The 20705-nt window shown below is 36.8% G+C and overlaps 2 protein-coding genes and 1 long non-coding RNA gene across 4 annotated transcripts in view; all 3 read right to left on the reverse strand.

Annotated features, from left to right (window-relative positions):
* The window catches only part of LOC129429024 (apolipoprotein(a)), a 211124-nt gene that overhangs the window by 187603 nt on the left and 2816 nt on the right, over positions 1–20705 (reverse strand). For both annotated transcript variants that reach the window (XM_073856325.1, XM_073856326.1), the window contains exons 5-6: positions 20151–20275; positions 19801–19936 (exon numbers count right to left, since the gene is read on the reverse strand). In XM_073856325.1, the coding sequence (XP_073712426.1) occupies positions 19801–19936; positions 20151–20275 (261 nt within the window). The remainder of the gene's footprint in view (positions 1–19800; positions 19937–20150; positions 20276–20705) is intronic.
* On the reverse strand, positions 3964–13967 carry LOC141350609 (uncharacterized). Its single transcript, XR_012358728.1, has 3 exons — positions 13336–13967; positions 10489–10611; positions 3964–7511 (listed from the first exon to the last, which is right to left on the reverse strand). It is a non-coding gene; the product is annotated as an uncharacterized lncRNA (long non-coding RNA).
* LOC129429028 (plasminogen-like) lies at positions 16432–19328 on the reverse strand. Its single transcript, XM_073856336.1, has 9 exons — positions 19182–19328; positions 18688–18814; positions 18487–18605; positions 18245–18407; positions 17975–18099; positions 17336–17453; positions 17132–17250; positions 16893–17055; positions 16432–16607 (listed from the first exon to the last, which is right to left on the reverse strand). The coding sequence occupies exons 2-9, from the start codon at positions 18798–18800 to the stop codon at positions 16472–16474; spliced, it is 1056 nt and encodes a 351-aa protein (XP_073712437.1). The 5' UTR covers positions 18801–18814; positions 19182–19328; the 3' UTR covers positions 16432–16471.

Raw genomic sequence — 20705 nt, forward strand, 5'->3', positions numbered from 1 at the left:
TTTATTAATTTATTATGATTAGGCAATGTTGACAGGATGCTGCAGACTGTACGTTGGAACTTCACTTTCACAAGAATCAAACGGAGCAATTGGAAATGGCACTATTCTTTGTGCACGAACTTGGCCGTTATGGGAACTGCAACATCTGAAATGTATTTAGGCTGGATTTTTTGTCCAAGTGTAAATCGACCCAAGATAGCAATATACTCCGGGGCGGATCTGCCCCGAAGTCGCAAAATCTTTTTATATCTATCTGAAATAAGTAAAACACTGCTCCATATAATACAGAGGAATAAAAAAATTAATGTAATAAAAATCTATAATAATTAAATTATTTTATTATATAATTGTCTATTGAAATATTATATGAATGTTTTACAGGTTATTTTAAATAAAAATACCTAAACAAATTGTACATCGCACATAGTATTTATATAACATTATATTTTATCAAATATATACATAACCAGTGACTTCAACAATAGATGACTTAAAACAGATATTTATTTAAAAGAATAAACATTTTAGTCATTTAGTAACAGATCTTACCAAAGTCGCCTCTCTGTTATTTAAATTCAAAACAATCAAGCTTCTAACATCATCTCTTCATAGATGAAAATCACTAAAATACATTTTCGTTTTCACATAAGTTACTAAATGAAAAAAGAGAAAAAGAAATTGCTAGAATAGTGTTAGACTCTGGGGTGAAACGAAATGACAAATAAATAAACATTTCATTTACTTTACCTTAACATATCAGTTTAGCCGCCTAGCTTTCAGTTTTTACAACAATCAAAAGCTTCTTATTCTCTATTGGAAATGACTAAATTATATTTTCGTTTTCACATATTTAAGTCACTAAATGAACAAAGAAAAAGAAATCGCTAGAATAATGTTACACTCTGAGGTAAAAACGAAATGACACATAAACATTTTATAACAGATCTTACAGTCTATCCGTTTGTACATTAATCAAAAACTTCTAACATCATATTCTCCTCATATAGACGTGTCAAGTCGATCAAAAATAACTCAAATATTCCTTCTCACATATTTAAGTTACTAAATGAAGAAAGATAAAAAAGGCTAAATAAAGGGAAGTCTCTGAGAGGTAAAACGAAGTGACCGTAATTTTTTGTCGGGTAGGCCTACTGGTGAAGAGCGGTGCCTGAAGAAGCGCGTGCAGAAGAACGCGCACATATCAGACGTGCACACTAAATAATGGGTTTAATTATGCTTTCACTTCATTTCCTCAAATGAAATAAAATAAATAATAATAACAACCATTAGAGAAGGTTCTGTATAAGTTATTTTTAAATAATCACTTTGCAACTTTATGGGACCGTTATTTTATGGTTCCCAAAAATAAAACATAAAAAGAATATTCCCAGAACATTATTATTTGGTTCCCAAAAAATGACCGAAAGATAACCAAAAACTAACGTTAGGCGAACGTTTTGTGTTAGCCGTGACAGTCTGTTTTCTGGGTGGGACATTAAATTGCTTCTGCAACTTTTTATATGAATTGAACATAATAAATAGTTGAAATGACTTGGGCTAATTTTTATTTCTTTAAAAACAAAAATTTCATGAGCAAAATATTGCACAAAAAATAAAAATACAGCTTTGATCACAGCATAAAATTGTAATTAACTCGGGTTTAATGTTTGTAACATTGTTAAGATAAGGCACCACACCATCTAGGGTGTTGACAAAAAACCCAGCCTAAATACATTTGAGATGTTGCAGTTTACATATGAATAGCTTCCCATAACGGCCAAGTTCGTGCACAAAGAATAGTGCCATTTCCAATTTCTCCGTTTGATTCTTGTGAAAGTGAAGTTCCAACGTACAGTCTGCAGCATCCTGTCAACATTGCCTAATCATAATAAATTAATAAAAAAGTAAAAATGAAAAGAATAAAGTTAGAATGAATTAGGTGAGTTAAATGTCCAATGATCTTGCAAAAAGCAGTTCTGCATTGAAGGGTCGATTAATGAAACAGCGTGCGTGAGAATATGTGTTATTAAATGATATAATATCTCCTTAATACGGAAAATATGTAAATTTAAAGAGAAAAGGATGTCGTTTTAATGACATAATATCTCGTTATAACGAGAAAAACATTTCGTTTTAATGACATAATATCTCGTTATAACGAGAAAAACATTTCGTTTTAATGACATAATATCTCGTTATAACGAAAAAAGATGTCGTTTTAACGTCATAATATCTCGTTATAACGAGAAAAGATGTCGTTTTAACGACATAACTGAGTGAAAAAAATAATATGTATGGGGCAGCAATGAGCCACCGTAAATGATAACTAGGTGCTGCAGTTTTACTTTGACTGGAGGAATGTGCAAGGCTCACTACAGTAGCAACAAAAAAAAAAACAGAGAAGAAAAGGGTCATATATTTTTACATTTTGCCTGATATTTTTTGGGCAAAAACATTTGTAATATTATATTTACACATCAGGGAACATAATTAAAACAAATGCATGGCATGACCCCTTGTTGCACTCTAAAATCAAATGGTGCTAAACAGCATTAACACTGCTTGTAATCATAGGGGAAGTGCCATACAGGCCCGGATTGGCCATAGGGAGAACCGGGAGGATTCCCGGTGGGCCGGTCTGTTTTTTTGGCCACGAGGGCCGGTGTTGTCATGCCACCGGGATGACGCGTATTTGCGGGTGAGAGATGTCCCCGCCACTTTATGCACAAGTTGATTGTGTCCCGAGTCCCGACCACTTATTGGAAGAATTCTTGCATTAGGGTTCATTGACATCTAAAACGCATGGGAAACGCAGGACGTGCCGCTGTCTTCTGGTTTTCAAAGCGCTTACTTGAACACGAGTTTTGTTTCAGACGCGTTTATATTGAGTGCGCTTGCCGGCCGCGCATCTATATTTAAAATAAACTTGAGCGCGTCTTTTGAGTGCGCTTGCCGGCCGCGCGTCTATAAATAAACTTGAGCGCGTCTTTTGAGTGCGCTTGCCGGCCGCGCGTCTATATTTAAAATAAAATTGAGCGCGTCTTTTGAGTGCGCTTGCCGGCCGCGCGTCTATATTTAAAATAAACTTGAGCGCGTCTTTTGAGTGCGCTTGCCGGCCGCGCGTCTATATTTAAAATAAAATTGAGCGCGTCTTTTGAGTGTGCTTGCCGGCCGCGCGTCTATATAAAAAAAAAACTTGAGCGCGTCTTTTGAGTGCGCTTGCCGGCCGCGCGTCTATTATATTTTAAATAAACTTGAGCGCATCTTAATACAAACGGGCTGGCCTCTAAAAGGAAAAGAATTTACAAAACGTATTTTTTTATCCAAGCCTTAGATGAATTCTCTATGAATAGTCATTATTCATCGTTTATTGCAAGAGGAACAAAAATCTATTTGATGCAAAACTCATTAGTTTATTTGAAAAAAGTAGTTTCAAAAGTATATCCATGACGTTTTCTTTTTTTTAACACAATGTAGGCCTACGTTATTTAGCAATAGACATGATCTAAGTACTAAAAAAAAGATACAGATTTTTTCCATTTGTTTCCAATGCATACTTGATAAATCTTGCTTGTGTATTGTATATCAGGGGTTTCCAAACGTTACCAACCCAACAGTTAATCTCAAGACTCACCATTTTTTAGAAATAGAAATATAGAGGAAAACACAAACAAATTTGTTTCCTTTAGTTTTTGAATAAGTTTACTTTAGTAATATTATGGTCTTATGGTAGGGCTGCATGATTATGGCAAAAATTATAATTGTTTACTGCATTTGCACGGAATATGAAATTATATATTTGAAAGTGAATTGCAAGGCTGCAGAGAACAGTGCACTACTGCAGACTTATACTACTGAGGGTTTAAAGATATTTTTTTAATAGTCAGTCGTGAACTAAAGTGGGCCGGTCTAAGGCATGAAATTCCAGGGCTGAAAATGAGTCCCACTCCGGCCCTGGTGCCATATACCTATGTAGCACCTGTAGAACAATATTGTGAACCATAACTGGAGTTATAATGGAGCTATATCACCACATATATGCTATATACACTGTAAAAAATCTACTCTGGTGGATGTTAAATAGTTTACTTAAACTCAAGTATGCAGTTTCACCATCACTTGTGTATGGAAAACAAACAAAACGTTGCAAAATGCATTTTCACCACTTCAGCATGTGTTGCTTTATTTTCATGACAGAAAAACATGCCTGGACTTCGTACAGCGTAAACAAACGTAGCGACTTACCAAATGCCTGCTTTTTGAACCTTTATGTTGGAGTTTACAGTTTACACAAACAGCAAATAGGTTCTTCAGTCAACCACTAACACATGGATCAGGTCATTTATTGTTCATCCATCAATGTGTTCTGAACCCTCAATTACTGTGTCATTCAGTAATGTTTTCAAATAATTTTATTCATAATAAAAAGTAAAATAAACTATATGGACATTTAAAGGCGGAGTCCACGATGTTTGAAAAACGCTTTGGAAAAGGAGACGGGCCGACTACCAAAACACACTTATAGCCAATCAAATCAAATCAAATGCCGGGTTGCGTATGTGTGGGGCGGGTCTTTCAACAGAAGGTCCAGATTCTATTGGGGTAGGGGCGTGTTTGTCTAGGTGATTTCAAATATCAACATTGGCTTTCTAACATCATGGACTCCGCCTTTAAGTCATGCAAAACTTAGTAGGTTTAAATGTAACATAATACACAAACAAAAACAACTGCTTCTGTGTTTAAGTGTTTGTACTGCAGTAGTTCTCAAACTGTAAATAAAATACATTAACGTATTATAAATTCTGTGTAATCAAACCTGAAAAAAGACAGCTACCAACCAGCAGCACTACATCTATAATGAGGGGTGGCATGAAAGGGTGGATCAATGCAGGACCATTTAATAAATAAAGAAACATATAACAGAGAGCATCTTTGACTGGTTCTTTTGTTGTGTAGATTTTACTGGTCTTTGTGTGTAAAAAACAACATTCACTTGTGAACAGATCTGGCATTTGCATATCAGAAATGTAGTACAGACTGTGACAGTAAGCAGTGTATGTTGTTTACATTTTTTAATCAGGATCTGTAACTATGGCATCATATTTTTGTTTAAGATGTAACTTTTTTTAGTTTTCTTTCATGCTTTGTTCAATCCAGTCAACAAACTTAAGCCCTTTTCACACAGACATCCCGGAAAATACACATAAAATGCATCCTGGATTTTTCCGGAATCATTTGATTTTTTGTTCATTCACACTGCCATGATTACCCGGCATCTGATGGTCCCGGAAAGACACGTGACCTGTTGAAAGTCCCGCCCCCTCTTCTACGCAGCGTCTGAAGTTAGCAAATTATTTATTATTTCTCTCTCCAGAAAACACTCGCGTGCATTTTTGTTTATGATAAGACTATAAAGGAGCTTGTGATGCGCCGTTCTAATGCTGGTGAATGATTTCAGCTTCTGAGTGGATATTTGACGAGCTCCCTGTTCTCTGCTTTAATACAGTTTTCAGACATTTCTCATCGTGATTGTTTATAACTCGCATTTTGAGGAGCTGAACGATATATCTTGTTGGGATGACACGCTGGTATTTTCGTTTATTATAGCTCAAATGAGCACGTGACGCGATATTCTTTTATGCTGCTGAATGATCTCGGTTTCAACGCAGCAAGTAAAGAGCTAACTTACCTGATATCTGCTTCAGTCCAGTTTGCTGACATTTCTCGTTGTGAATGTTGTAAATCCCTCATTTTAAAGAGTTGAACCAACTTCATTGTTTATGCGTCTCATTTATCATTTTCTAATAACTGCTTCAATCTAGTTTGCAACATTCCTCATGGTGAATGTTTATATGCATGTTATCTCTCGTTTTAAGGAGCTGAACCATAACTTTTGTTGTGATGATGACACTACGACACGCCCATTACGGCATTGTTTCGGCTTTTTGTTCACACAGAGGATTTTCCGTATATCTGACTAGGTCCTCTTTCCGGCAACGATCCCAGAAGATTTACGGGACGAGTTTGTGTTCACACAGACGCTTGTCTGGCAATTTTACTGGTGTCACCCTAAATGTGTGGAAACAAAATGCATATTTGCATAAAATATCAACATTTGTGATTTAAGAGACTTGCAGGCTTGCCGTGCATGTTTTTTAACCTGACAAGTGTCCACTCCACCTTGTATCTTTCCTGCACACATCTCATGCTCCTTTACACTGCCATTCAAAAAGTCTGACCTGTTGCAGATTGAATTCTCAATTACTGGCAAACCAGCTTCTTTCAATTCATCATCTCCACCAGTTCCTAAAGAAACAGAAAACTATAACTATAAAATCATCCAAGTAATCAAACAGAAATACAAATAAATATGTAATGTTAATGCTTTTCCAATTCTATATAGTTCTCATGTGAAACAGGTTTTAATAGCAGAATGTCCAGGATTTGATTTTCTTCTTTATAGTATGCAAATGGTGACCACAGCTGTCAAACAAAATTTTCCAAGGCAAATATTGCTAGTACACTGCAAAAGTTGGATCAACTTAAAAAATGACTTCAATTGGTAACGTCTTAAAAAAAATTAAGTGAAAAAAGTAAATTAAAAGGTTTAAATATTTTAGGTGTTACCAATTGGAAGTATTTTTTTAAGTTTTATTACCTTAATTTTTTTTATTTAAAGTAAAACAGTAAGTTAAAAATGTTTGAATATTTTAGATGTTACCAACTGAAGCATTTTTTCACCTTTACATTTTCAATTAAACTGAGAAAATGTAGGCATAAACCTGTAAAAAATGAACCTCAGTCTCTATTAATCTAAATTTGTATGAAAATACAAAAACTTATTGTGAAGTAGGTCAAACAAGGTAAGTCAGTTTTGAAATTTTAAATTTTTGATTGCTCTAAGGTTATGGTCTAAATACAGCTAGACTTTTATTATGACAGGTACATAAATTGCATTTAGGCCACCACTGTAAAAAAAAATGCTGTAATTATGCAGCTGGTTGCCAGTAACTTACTGTAGAAGATAAAAACTGAAAATGTTTTATGTTCATTTAACTTTGAACAAACTGTTGCCAGTAAATAACATAAATGTAAAATCTACAGTAAGTTACTGGCAGCTAGTAGTTTCTACAGAATTTTTTTACAGTGTACTGTGGACTGACTAACCTTTTTAACTTGAGAAGAGCAATGTCAGTTCCAGATGGTTCCATAACAATTTTAGAAACATCTCGTTCCTGTTTGGAGGTTTCAGTTCCATGTTTTGTATGGATTCCAATGAAGATCTTGTAAACGGACGGGTTCTGAGACCTGCGTGATGGGCGGTATACATTTTAATAATTTGCTTTAAAAGCAGCATTGCTGGTCTATACCTTCCAGTTCTTTTTTAATCCCATCAAATGGGAAAATATAATCATAATGAAAAACAGCCACTTACTTTAAAGCAATGAGCTGCAGTTAGGACCCACTTTGAATCAATTAGAGTTCCACCACAATGATGATCTTTGCTGAGACTATAGGTGCAAATGAATGAGAGTAGGATTACATATTGCAAGTGATTGATTAAAAAATATTTGTAAATAGACATTGTTTAATTTAAATAATTACTCTACTAATTACTAAACAAGAGATTTGGGTGAACTATCCTTTTAAGTCCTTTGTAAATCCTTTATGCAAAGCGTCTGACAAGTCCATGATGTAAAAGCAAGATTTTTAAAATTAAATTAAAAGTGACCATGTTTACACATTACATATTAAAGGATAATTCCGGTATTTAACACTTTGAGTCTCATTTCTGGTTTGTTTTGGATGAACTACAGTGATGGACACAGAAATTTTGACAATGGGTCGTGTCTTGACTTTTCGATTGATTTAGAAGCGTCTCTTGACTGCTTCAGAATGGAAGTCAGTGATCATGCACAAACATGTCATTAAAACAACACTTAACGTTCATTTTCAAAACTGTACTACTCACCGAGTGGTTAGTTAGTTAGTTAGTTAGTTATCAACTTTATTAATCCCACATGGGGCAATTAGTTAAGAGCAGCAAATTCTGTATACATTCATAGCATACATCATACACGTGCACATAATATACAACATACACATTCACAACATACAATTTTAATCTACACAAGCGCTTGTTTAAATAATAAATAAAACCACCAAGAAGCCCTACATAGAATTTAAGATTTTGATAGCATGAGGAATAAAAGATTTATGATAGCGATTTGTTTTACATACCGGAAGCGCATAACGACGCCCAGAAGGCAACAGAGAGAATTCCCCTGCTAAAATGTGTCCCGGAGAAGCGAGAATACTTGCCGCTTTCCGACCCATTTGTTGATTGCAGAGGGCGTTAAGATCTCTTTGTGTGATACCAATAATTTTCGAACAGATTTTTACAATATTGTTCAGGCTATTTCTGTCTTTAACTGACAAATTTTGAAACCAGCATATAAAAGAAAAGCTTAATATGCTCTCAATAAAAGATTGGTAGAATCTGCCTAAGATGACCGATGAGACAGAAAAAGAATTTAATTTACGTAAAAGGTAAATTCTCTGTTGTCCCTGTTTCATGATGGCAGCAGTATTTATGTCAAACTTGAGGTGGTCATCGAGAAATGTGCCCAAGTATTTATACGATGAGACAATTTCCACCTTTACATTATGTATAATACTCTCAGAAGCAGTCTCTCTGTTCCGGCCAAAATCAATAATTAATTCTTTGGTTTTAGATACATTCAAATCAAGGCAATGGTTATCACACCATGAGATAAATTCAGTCAGAGCATTTCCATGATCAGATACTGGCCCTTGCAAAAGTGATAACAATGCTGTATCATCTGAAAATTTCACCAAATAACTGTTCTCTTGTGTACTTCTACAGCCATTTGTGTACATGATAAAAAAAAAAAAAAAAATTCGTGGTGTTCGTTGATGATTAAAAACAAATATATTGGCGCAATGTATGATTTCAATCCGTGTTGTTTGCTATAGTGGAACTATTTTTTCAGATACCTCACAACCGCGTATATACTTCCGCTCTATATTTGAGTCTGAAGCATGAATGAACGTAGTCCAACAAACTGTAATAAAACGGTAGTATACTTTCAAAATCAAGTTTATTTATAACACTTACACCATCGAATATGTTTTTTCATCAGCAAAACAATAAAGAAGATATTTTGCAGAAACCCCAGTGCTCCATCATGCAAGTCAACAGATCCGCACACTTTAAGAGCTAAAGCATATATATCCAATACAACAGTAATCCCCCATGACTCCGTGTGACATATTGACGTCTTGTGAAGCAAATCAATCAGTTTTTGCAAGAAACTGAACGTTATTTACAACACTATTAGCGTAAATGCCAAAGCAGGAAGCGTGCTTTCCGTTTGAGGTGATCTCTTCCACTAGTGCTGTTGGCTCTGGATGTTGGTCTCTCTGCGCCACCTATAGAGCGGGAGCGTGAAGCGCACTTCCTGCTTGGCAAAAGCTCTGCATTAACGCTGTAAAAAAATATATATATATATATTCGAATCTCAAAACTGAAAATCGAATGTCAAACCACGAATCGAATGTCAGCCCTACAAATATGGGAAAAATTTCTTCTGAGAGTAAACAGCCCCTTTTCTGTTTCCCGGCGGCGGAGTGATATATCAGCGAGCATTGCGTCTTCCTAGAGAAGTCAATGGAATTTTACAAAATGCCAAATAAAACACGACAGAAACTGTATTTCGCTACACAACTTGTTTTTAATTATCAACGAACACCACGAACCACTCGGTGAGTAGCACAGTTTTGAAAATGAACGTTAAGTGTTGCTTTAATGACATGCCTGTGCACGGCCACTGACCTCCACTCCGAAGCAGTCAAGAGACGCCTCCAAATGAGTCAATAACTCAAGACACGACCCATTGTCAAAATTTCTGTGTCCACCACTGTAGCCCATCCAAAACAAACCAGAAACGAGACCCAAAGTGCCAAACACCGGAATCATCCTTTAACAAAGGCACATTGTTATTTGTCGTGATGGTTACACACCATGTAATATCACACGATGCTGACGTTTTTTATGTCGTAACTGCGGGTCGTGCACAAACAACCTATGTGGTCATTTTATTTTGTAGGTAAGGGTCAGATCACCGGTACATAAATTAACAGTAATGCATTAAGACACAATAGGGAAGTTTGTGTACCCGATTCGAAGACTGATCTGCCAACGCCATGTGGTTTAGAAACACCCCCACCCCCCCCCCCCCCCAACAACTCGCTCTCCAAAGCAATGTTTAGGTTTTATTGCCGATTGTCCACATTTCAGACCTTTGATGGATGGGAATGTGCATCATGTGTATTTTACAGAGCTAATTATTATCTGCTTAATGCATGTAACATATTTTACCAGTTACTACAAAAAATAGATTAACAGGGAAAGGATGCACATTTTACAATAAGTTTTATTCATGTAATGGCTCATTCAGTACAAACCAGATATTTGTACTGAAGGTTGATGTCCACAATTGGGCACATAATTGCAGTATTCCCACTCGGTCTCAGGGTCTGTGGTGTAACACCAGGGTCCATCCTCATTATCAGGATTTCTGCAGTACACTGTAAAAAAATTCAGTAGAAATTACAATGTTATTGCAGCTGGGTTGGCGGTAATTTTACCGTAGATTTACATCTATGTTATCTACTGGCAAGAGTTTGTTCAAAGTTAAATACATTTCAAACATTAACAAGTCTTTACAAAATAAAACTATAAAATAACAGCCTCGTGCAAAGCATTCTGGGAACCAGAATTCATCATCAACCTTTTTATGTTTTTTGCTTCTGATTTTGTTTCCCAGAATGTTTTGCTTGATGCTGTTTTTTTAGTTTTACTCACTTGTAAATGTTTAATCTTCATTTAACTTTGAACAAAATGTTGCCAGTAAAAAACATATATTTAAATCTACGGTAAGTTACCGGCAACCCAGATGCAATTTCTACGGAATTTTTTTACAGTGTAATTCTCGTCTAGACCTCTGGAATTAAATGATTATAATTTTAAAGGAAGAGTTTAAACAAAACTGTCCTCCCAGTGGAACAACATTTTTACTTTTTAGGATAGAGGTGGTCTATTGTGTTATTTAAAATGTCTTTTGTGTTCCACTAAAGCTTTCAATATTCCCAACAATGTGAGGAAGTATATGCTGTCGTGATTTATAAGCTAAATATAAGGTAAGAGCGCCACCTACTTCATTATAGCGGAAATATGGAATGCTGTAAAAAAAATATTTGGCAGGGAAGCGTCATTATAGTTGTGCGTAGGTCCCACGGTGTAGCGTTGGCTAAAACAGCGCATCTTTTTTGTCGTTTATGTATTGGTTTCTCTATGTTTTTTATTTTTTTACCTTTTCTATTTTCGCTTGGGTTTAGGGTTAGAACAACTTTTTGTTACATAACATTACATCCTAACCCAAACCCCAATTCTAACCCCAACTACAAGCGACCAAAAATAGACAAAAACACAGAGAAACCTGTATATTAAATAACGTCCTAAAGCACATCTGAAATCTAACCCTAAACACAAACGAAAATGGTTTGAAAAACAGGAAAAAAATAAAATAAAATAAAACGACCAAAAATAAGAGGGAAGGGCTGGCATATCATATGCACGCCGTATGTATTGTACGAGTTTTTACACTTTGTGCTATTTATACGCATCTACATGAGACTGGGTAGGTAAATAGACAGTGACTTGGCCCGTCTTTGTTCTTACCGTCGCAAGCTGAAATGCCTATGAAGAAGATGCCTGATTTTCTTTTACCTGATTGGAGGGGTTTTAGCTGACCAATCACAGCACCTGTGGTCTGCATAGAATGGACACGTTGTTACATTTCTGGCGACGTGTGTGTCCAGATACGCAGAGCTACCCAAAGCTTACTGCATAGCTACGGTGTAGAACCTGCGCACAAGTATAAATTACACTTTACTTGATAAGATAGCTTGTCACCGTCGGAGGAAAGGGCTATTATTTACTAAAGAGGTTAAAATCACAATGAAATTGTGACAGGACTGCAATGAAAAGATTGCCCTTTTATCACACAAGGCATCAGCGTTAACGCTTGTGACTGAAGCATGGGCCTGACGTGGACCCAAAAGCACACATGATTTTATACCAGGGTGACCATACGTGCCATTCTCGTCGGATGCGTCCTGACAAGGATTTCGGGTGCGTGTTCCGGAAGTTGTATAGATTGTGTTATCTTTGTCAGTCAATATTACTGTTACTGACCATGTCATTTATCAGAACTAGATATTTGTTTAGACATTATTTGCTTTTACATAACATTAAGCTATTTGTTTAATAAAATCGAACTCAAGGCTACACATAGAAAAACAAATAGTGTAGTGTCAGGTGACAAACAAAATAACTTAGAATACAATAAAGAGTCTCAATAGAATTATAACAAAACTAAATAAATCAACCAATATAATACTAAACAAATTAAACAAAATAAATAAAAAACAAACTTTAACATTTAAATATAAGAACAAAAAAGATGGCAACAAAACCAAAGAAAAACACAAGCACTAGACTGCCATCAAACACACACACGCGTGCACTCACAAAAGTATTATATAACAGCCAAAGCAACAGCGCTTTAACAGCCATTTAATATCACACACAATACATACAACTGTATTGACGTTTTATGTCATAACTTATTTATGTCGTAACTGTAAGTTGTGCACCATGCAAAGACCTTCTGAGGGGCATGTTCTTAAAACTAAAAAAAGGGCACCCCCTGCCCATAAAGAACCCATAATAATTGTCTCAAAACTTTATATTTATTCACTATTAATGACAGTTATATAGACCTTTTCAGCAGTAACAACATAAACAAGCGGCTGCACGTAACTTCCGGTAAACTCCGCTAATAATAAATAACAACAAAGTCCTTTAAACGTAGTTTATTTATATAACAAGAAAAACAACAACACATAGATTACCCAGGAAACCAAAAAATTTTTTATTTTCGACGAGGCATTTGTTCAAGAGATCAGTTTAGCAACTAGTCAGACCTTAAAAAAAATGAAACCGGAAGTAAGGTTAGGATCCAGACGTGTATCACGTGCATCCGATGAAACCGTCTATAGATAATATATAGATATTCAGGGTATCAGGGCTTCTACATGCAGGACACTTTCCTTAAAACAATGAAAAATGAATAAAACATTGTCATATATATATATATATGGATGGGCTACAGCAGCAGAAGACCACACCGGGTGCCACTCCTGACAGCTAAGAACAGAAAACTAAGGCTACAATTTGCACAGGCTCACCAAAATTGGACAGTAGAAGTTGGAAAAATGTTGCCTGGTCTGATGAGTATTGATTTCTGCTGCGACATTCAGATGGTAGAGTCAGAATTTGGCGTAAACAACATGAAAGCATAGATCCATCCTGCCTTGTATCAACGGTTCAGGCTGGTGGGGGTGTAATGGTGTGAGGGATATGTTCTTGGCACACTTTGGGCCCATTAGTACGAATTGAGCATTGTGTATTGTTTCTGACCATGTTCATCCCTTTATGACCACAGTGTACCCATCCTCTGATGGATACTTCCAGCAGGATAACATGCCATGTCATAAAGCGCAAATCATCTCAGACTGGTCCTTGAACATGGCAATGAGTTCACTGTACTCAAATGGCCTCCAGAGTCACCAGATCTCAACCCAATGGAGCATTTTTGGTATGTGGTGGAACGGGAGCTTCGTGCCCTGGATGTGCAGCCAACAAATCTGCAGCAACTGCATGATGTTATCATGTCAATATGGACCAAAATATCTGAGGAATGTTTCCAGTACCTTGTTGAATCAATGCCATGAAGGATTAGGGCAGTTCTGAAGGCAAAAGGGGGTCCAACCCGGTACTAGGTGTACCTAATAAAGTGGCTGGTGAGTGTATATATATATATATAGAGAGAGAGAGAGAGAGAGAGAGAGAGAGAGAGAGAGAGAGAGAGAGAGAGAGAGAGAGAGAGAAATTACATTCTGTATGATAAAATAAACATGCTGGTCATATAATTAGAATATCATCAAAAAGATGATTTATTTTTCTAATTTCACTCAAAAAGTAAAACGTGTATATTATATTCATTCATTACACACAGCCTGATATATTACAAATGTTTATTTATTTTAATTTTGTTGATTATAACTGACAACTAAGGAAAATCCCAAATTCTGTATCTCAGAAAATTTGAATATTACTTAAGACCAGTACAAAGAAAGGATTTTTAGAAATCTTGGCCAACTGAAAAGTATGAACATGAAAAGTATGAGCATGTACAGCACTCAATATTTAGTTTGGGCTCCTTTTGCCTGAATTACTGCAGCAATGTGGTGTGGCATGGAGTTGACCAGTCTGTGGCACTGCTCTGGTGTTATAAGAGCCCAGGATGCCTTCAGCTCTTCTGCATTGTTGGTTCTGGCATATCGCATCTTCCTCTTCACAATACCCCACAGATTTTCTTTGGGGTTAAGATCATGTGAGTTTGCTGACCAATTAAGAACAGGCATCCCATGGTCCTTAAACCAGGTGTTGGAAGCTTTTCGGTCCTGTTGTAAAAAATCCTGTTGGAAAATGAAATCTGCATCTCTATAAAGTTGATCAGCAGCAGGAAGCATGAAGTGCTCTAAAACTTCCTGGTATACGGCTACGTTGACCTTGGATCTCAGAAAACACAGTGGTCCAACACCAGCCGATGTCATTGTACCCCAAACTATCACTGAGTGTGGAAACTTTACACTGGACCACAAGCCAAATGGATTGGATGCCTCCTATCTCTGGGACCCTGATTTCTAAAGGAAATGCTAAATTTACTTTCATCAGAGAACATAGCTTTGGACCAATCAGCAGCAGTCCTGTCCTTTTTGTCTTTGAGACGCTTCTGAGGCTGTCTGTTGTTCAAGAGTGACTTGACACAAGGAATGCGACAGCTGCAGTCCACGCTTTCTGAATCTCCCCCACATTTTTTAATGGGATTTGTTTGACAATCCTCTCTAGGGTGTGCTTATCCATATTGCTTGTACACTTCTACCACATCTTTTCCTTCCCTTCGCCATTTCTTAGAAATATATTTTACCTAGCTGACGGCGAGGATCACTCAAGTTAAATGCAGTTACGCAAGTTTTTGACCAGTGAATGTGTGCAAATGTGCAATTTGTCTGTCATAAGGCCTCGAATTCATAAAATATGAGCCGTTACAGACATACTAGTGCAGGGCCGGAGTGGGGCCACTTTTCAGGCCGGGAGTTTCAGGCCCAAGACCGGCCCACTTTGTCCATAGTGTTATTCCAAATTAGCACTTTTTTCAAATTGGATAAATAAAGCAACAGTTCAGCTCTTACTATAGTTTTTATTAATATCATGGTTCAACAAATAACAAAAGTTAAATAATATTTCACTTAAGATGAGAAGTTAACAAAAATATTCCTCTAAACTCTAAAAAAGGCTGGGTTATTTTTTACCCATAATGGGTAAATATTGGACAGAACAAATGCTGGGTTAAAAATAATCCAATGTTGGGTTGTTGTTATGCAACCATGGATTAATAATAACCCAACAGTTGGGTTAAAACAACCCAGCATTGGGTCAACTTCAACCCAGCAGCGCGCTCCGTCCAATATTTACCCATTATGGGTCAAAAATAAGTTAACCCAGCCCTGTTTAGAGTCTATTCCACAAGGAAAGGTTGATAAATTATTAGCATTGCTAATACTATGAGGCCTATGATTAATCAGGTGCAAATAGAAATATAAAACCCAGTCCTAATTAAACTTTTGTTTGTCCTCTTGAAAATAAATCTGTAAGTTTGGCAAATTTGGCAGCATCCTCCTCCAATGGTTTTTTCTTCAACCTGTTGTTTTACGCCCTCCTCCTCTCAGACGCGTTTTGTTACGGTAGGGCCGGCCCAACCTACCGGAGAAAAGTTTTGGAAAAGACGTGCTATGGACCGAACCAACTCTATGGGAGGGGAGGGGAAAACTCATTCACATGGTACAACCCATGTAGAGGCTGCGCGCTGCAGTGTCAATGCGAAACGTGTGAAGTGTCATTTAAGAGAAGATATTCTAACCGGCCCAAAAATGAAGCGGCCCACCGGGAATTCTCCCGGTTCTCCCGATTACCCACTCCGGGCCTGTACTAGTGTTTCTTTTGTAAAGACACAACATTGTACTCAAACAACAAGATATTTATTTACTGTTGCAAGACTTTCAGCTGCTCTGCTGTGGAATTTCAACTCAATCTGCACTTAGTCAAACCTCTTAACTCCGCCCCCTGAGTGCAGGATCTAAAAATATGTGTGTTTTACAGAGCTACATATTATCTTCTTAATGCATGTAACATTTTACCAGTTGTAAAACGGGAAGGGGTTCAGATTTTACAATTGCTTTTATTCATGTAATGGCTCATTCAGTACAGACCAGATTGAGGTTGATCTCCACAATTGGGCACATTGCAGTATTCCCAGCGGGTTTCAGGGTCTGTGGTGTAACACCAGGGTGCTTGCACATTATCAGGATTCCTGCAGTAATTCTCGTCAAGACCTCTGGAATTGAATGATTCATAATATTAAATGGAAAGTTCACACACAACTGAAAATTGTTTATTATCATTTGGTTTCATGTCCACCCAGTGGAACCACATTTTAACTTTTTTGTAAGAGAGCCTGATCTGGTCTCTGAAAACTATTGTGTTATTAAAGTGTCCTTTGTGTTTAACTTAAGATAACAATTTCCCCAACAATGTGAGGAAGTAAATTATGACAGAATTTCTTAAAATACCTCAATCTCCCTCATTGCCTGCTTATTCAAACTGTTGGATTGATGCTTACTTGCATGGGTAGTTCTGTTGAGTTCTGTCATGGTTGTGAGGTGTTTGTGATGTCCATTTCTGGCAGGTTTTGCCTGATTTGGTTACAGAAATTGTGCCCCTGTAGGAGCCTCCATCTCCAGTAGTACAGGTGAGCTCTGGTACAATTGTTGGTGGTGTAGTTGCTACAAGACGAAGATGGCCAATAAGTGTTGTACTGATTATTTGACACTGTGATTTTCAGACAGGACTGAAGCTTACTGCATTGAGGAATAGAGCAATATTCCCACATTTTGGACGGATTTGTTGTATAGCACCAGGGCCTGGGCGATCTATCAGGGTTCCTGCAGTAGTTCTCCTCCAAATGTTTTACAGGTAAACTACAAAAACACACATTTGTTTTGCCTTCTTGAACTAAGTGAACAATTTCTTATTACAGTAAGTGAATAAGTGGTAATTTCTTACATTGAAAGGACAAATATATGTTTGTGTGGTGTCTGAGAGTCCCAGCGTTGGCAGGTGTATCCACTCTCAGTGATGGAGATCTTGCCTCTGTAGTCTTCTCCAGTACAGTGCATACAATCTTTCGATGCAATTCAAAAGTATGATATTACAGGAAACAAATCTCATTAAATAAAGGTGGTGATTTTATGTCTTTTTTTGAAGATTTCAACACAAATGTTTCTATAGATCTTAACGTCTCTGTAATGGTAAATTCACATAAGTGTTAAATCTTGACGGAAGGCGTGTCTGAAGTGTAGCCAAGATGCACAGGTTGGCACTTGAAAAGTTAAGAAAAGTAACAAACAACGGCAGTGACCTGGCACTGACGGATCCACAATTCAGTTTGGCAATGCATGGCGTCACCCATTTAAAGTAAATGAGAAGCATTAATGCTTACGCCTTGTGTGAATGTACCGTAACTGTATTTCAACATTTTTCATTGTCATACTCTGAAGTATGTAATTGTCATCAATGAATTCTTAAACCCTTACTTTTGTCATTCGCGTTGGCTGGCTACAAAGTTTACAACATATTTAGCATAACTGAATCTACTTTTTATGTTATAAGTTGGAGCCATGTAATGACTACTTCAGTACACACCAGGTCTAGATGGATCTTCACAATTTGGCACATTGCAGTATTCCCAGCGAGTTTCAGGGTCTGTGGTGTAACACCAGGGTGCCCTCTCATTATCAGTATTCCTGCAGTAGTTCTCTTCAAGACCTCTGGAATTTAATGTTTCTCGACATTAAAGGAAATATTTTTTTAATGGTAGGAGAGCTTGATAGAGGTGGTCAATATGATCTGAATTTCTAAAATACAAATTAAATATCTACCTCAGCACCTTCACAAGGTTGCATTGATGCTTACTTGCATGGGTATTTCTCTGGAGTTCTGGAATGCTTGTGAGGTGTTTGTGATGTCCATTTCTGGCAGGTTTTTCCTGATTTGGTTACAGAAATCGTGCCCCTGTAGGAGCGTCCTTCTCCAGTAATACAGGTAAACTCTGGTACAGTTGTGGGTGGTGTAGTTGCTACAAGAAAAATATGACCAATAACTGTTAAACTGAATATTTGACACAATGATTTTAGACTGACAGGACTGAAGCTTACTGCATTGAGGAATAGAGCAATATTCCCACTGTTTGGATGGATTTGTTGTAAAGCACCAGGGCCTGGATGATCCATCAGGGTTCCTGCAGTAGTTCTCCTCCAAATGTTTTACAGGTAGACTATAAAAACACACATTTTGTTAACTTGAACTAAATGAACAATTTCTTATTAATACTAAGTGAATAAGTGGTAATTTCTCACATTGAAAGGACAAAATCATGTTTGTGTGGTGTCTGAGAGTTCCAGTGTTGGCAGGTGTATCCACTCTCAGTGATGGAGATCTTGCCTTTGTAGTCATCTCCAGTGCAGTGCATACAATCCTCTGCAGCTACAGCAAGAACAGATACAAAAGTATAATTTAACTCATACAAAGAAATCAGAACATTTAAGTATACAAGTTGAGTCATAATAAATAATTTGAAATTTTCTCGGCTGTATCTGTTGGGTATTTTAAGCTAAAAGTTCACATAAGCACTCTGGGGACACCAAAGATCTCAGAATACGATCCCTTTATGTCAAAACTTAATAGAAAGTTGAATTTTCTTGAATTTACTTTTTTTTACAGTGTATAACCAAATCATTTTATAACCATAAGAGATGCTGATATCTATTCAAATGGCTATTCTAACCTCCATAGCATGAAAAAGCAATAAAAAAATCTTAGAGGTACTCATTCATCTCATTAATGTACTGACTCCAATTCGGACCAGATTGAGGTTGATCTCCACAATTTGGCACATTGCAGTATTCCCAGCGGATCTCAGGGTCTGTGGTGTAACACCAGGGCGCTCTCTCATTATCAGGATTCCTGCAGTAGTTCTCTTCAAGAACTTTGCAATTTAATGATTTATAATGTTAAAGGGAAAGTTCACACACAACTGAAAATTGTTCACTGATTTCAAAGATATTTAATATTAAAAAGATGCATCACTTTTTGATATGAACGGGGGAGATCACAATGGCTGTCGTCTGGGAGAGGGACTCTTATATTTGTTCTAACAAGACCTGGAGGCGTTGCAAAAATGGCGGCAGAGTGACACGACTTCCTTTAAAGGGCTTTGACATTTCTGAAATGGTTCTATGTCAGAACTGACCACACTTTTGCTTTTTTTAGGATGGTAGCTTGACAAATGGTCACTATGAACTGTTTTAACAGTTGTGTTATTAGAGAAAAGTCTCCTTTTGTTTTTTACAAAAAAAGGTAAATTCTTAAAAATGTAAAAGTGTGTTACAGTAATAATGACAGAATTTCTTAAATTGTAGCAAACCAAATAACACCTTAATCTCCCTTAGCAACGATGCATTGGTGCTTACTTGCATAGGTACTTGTCTGGAGTTCTGTCATGTGTGTGAGGTGTTTGTGATGTCCATTTCTGGCAGGTTTTCCCTGATTTGGTCACCGAAATTGTGCCCCTGTAGGAGCTTCCTTCTCCAGTAAAACAGGTGAGCTCTGGTACAATTGTGGGTGGTTTTGTAATGTCATTATAGTGTAAAAACAAATGTTCTCATTCTTAAAATATAACTGTATTGTATTTATAAATGGCTATTTTAACCTAGCATGAGAGTTAATGGAGTCTTAGAGCTACTTTGCTTACAAAAATGACTACATGCAGAATCTTTATTTTTTGGATACATTTTATTCATGTACTGACACCAATACAGACCAGATTGAGGTTGATCTCCACAACAGGGCACACTGCAGTATTCCCAACGGGTTTCAGGGTCTGTGGTGTAACACCAGGGTGCATTCTCATTATCAGGATTCCTGCAGTAATTCTCTTCAAGACCTCTGCAATTAAATAATTCTTAATGTTAAAAGAATAATTTACAAAAAAAACTGAAAATCATTTACTGATTCCAAAGAAATTTTATATTGATAAAATGCATCACCGCTCTAGCCCCACCTCTCAGTAAAAAGAGACAATATTTAATAAGAAACCTCTGGCAGATGGACCTTGCGCATGCGCAGAATCAACAAGACATTTGTTTTGTTCTAACAAGACCTGAAGGCATTGCAAATATAGCAGTGGAGTGACGCATCTTCCTTATAAGGACTTTCTTTTTCTCAAATGGTTCTATGCAACCTGTAATTAAAAAACCTGCGCTGGATCCCGCAGATCTCGCAAAATTTAGACCTATATCTAAACTACCTTTTCTGGCAAAAATCCTTGAAAAGATAGTCTGTAGTCAATTAATGGCCACAATATTTCAGAAATTTT

This window comes from Misgurnus anguillicaudatus, chromosome 18 (genome assembly GCF_027580225.2).
Source record: "Misgurnus anguillicaudatus chromosome 18, ASM2758022v2, whole genome shotgun sequence".
Lineage (NCBI taxonomy): Eukaryota > Metazoa > Chordata > Actinopteri > Cypriniformes > Cobitidae > Misgurnus > Misgurnus anguillicaudatus.

What these genes read in the sequence shown, in the direction of transcription:
- LOC129429028 (XM_073856336.1), bottom strand. Translation starts at nt 18,800, where the DNA reads ATGCACTGCACTGGAGATGACTACAAAGGCAAGATCTCCATCACTGAG. An exon ending in CCAGAGAAATACCCATGCAA is followed by an intron (nt 18,100 to 18,244) that starts GTAAGCATCAAT and finishes ATTAAATTCCAG; the next exon opens with AGGTCTTGAAGAGAACTACT. An exon ending in CATATATTTGTCCTTTCAAT is followed by an intron (nt 17,251 to 17,335) that starts GTAAGAAATTAC and finishes GTGTTTTTGTAG; the next exon opens with TTTACCTGTAAAACATTTGG.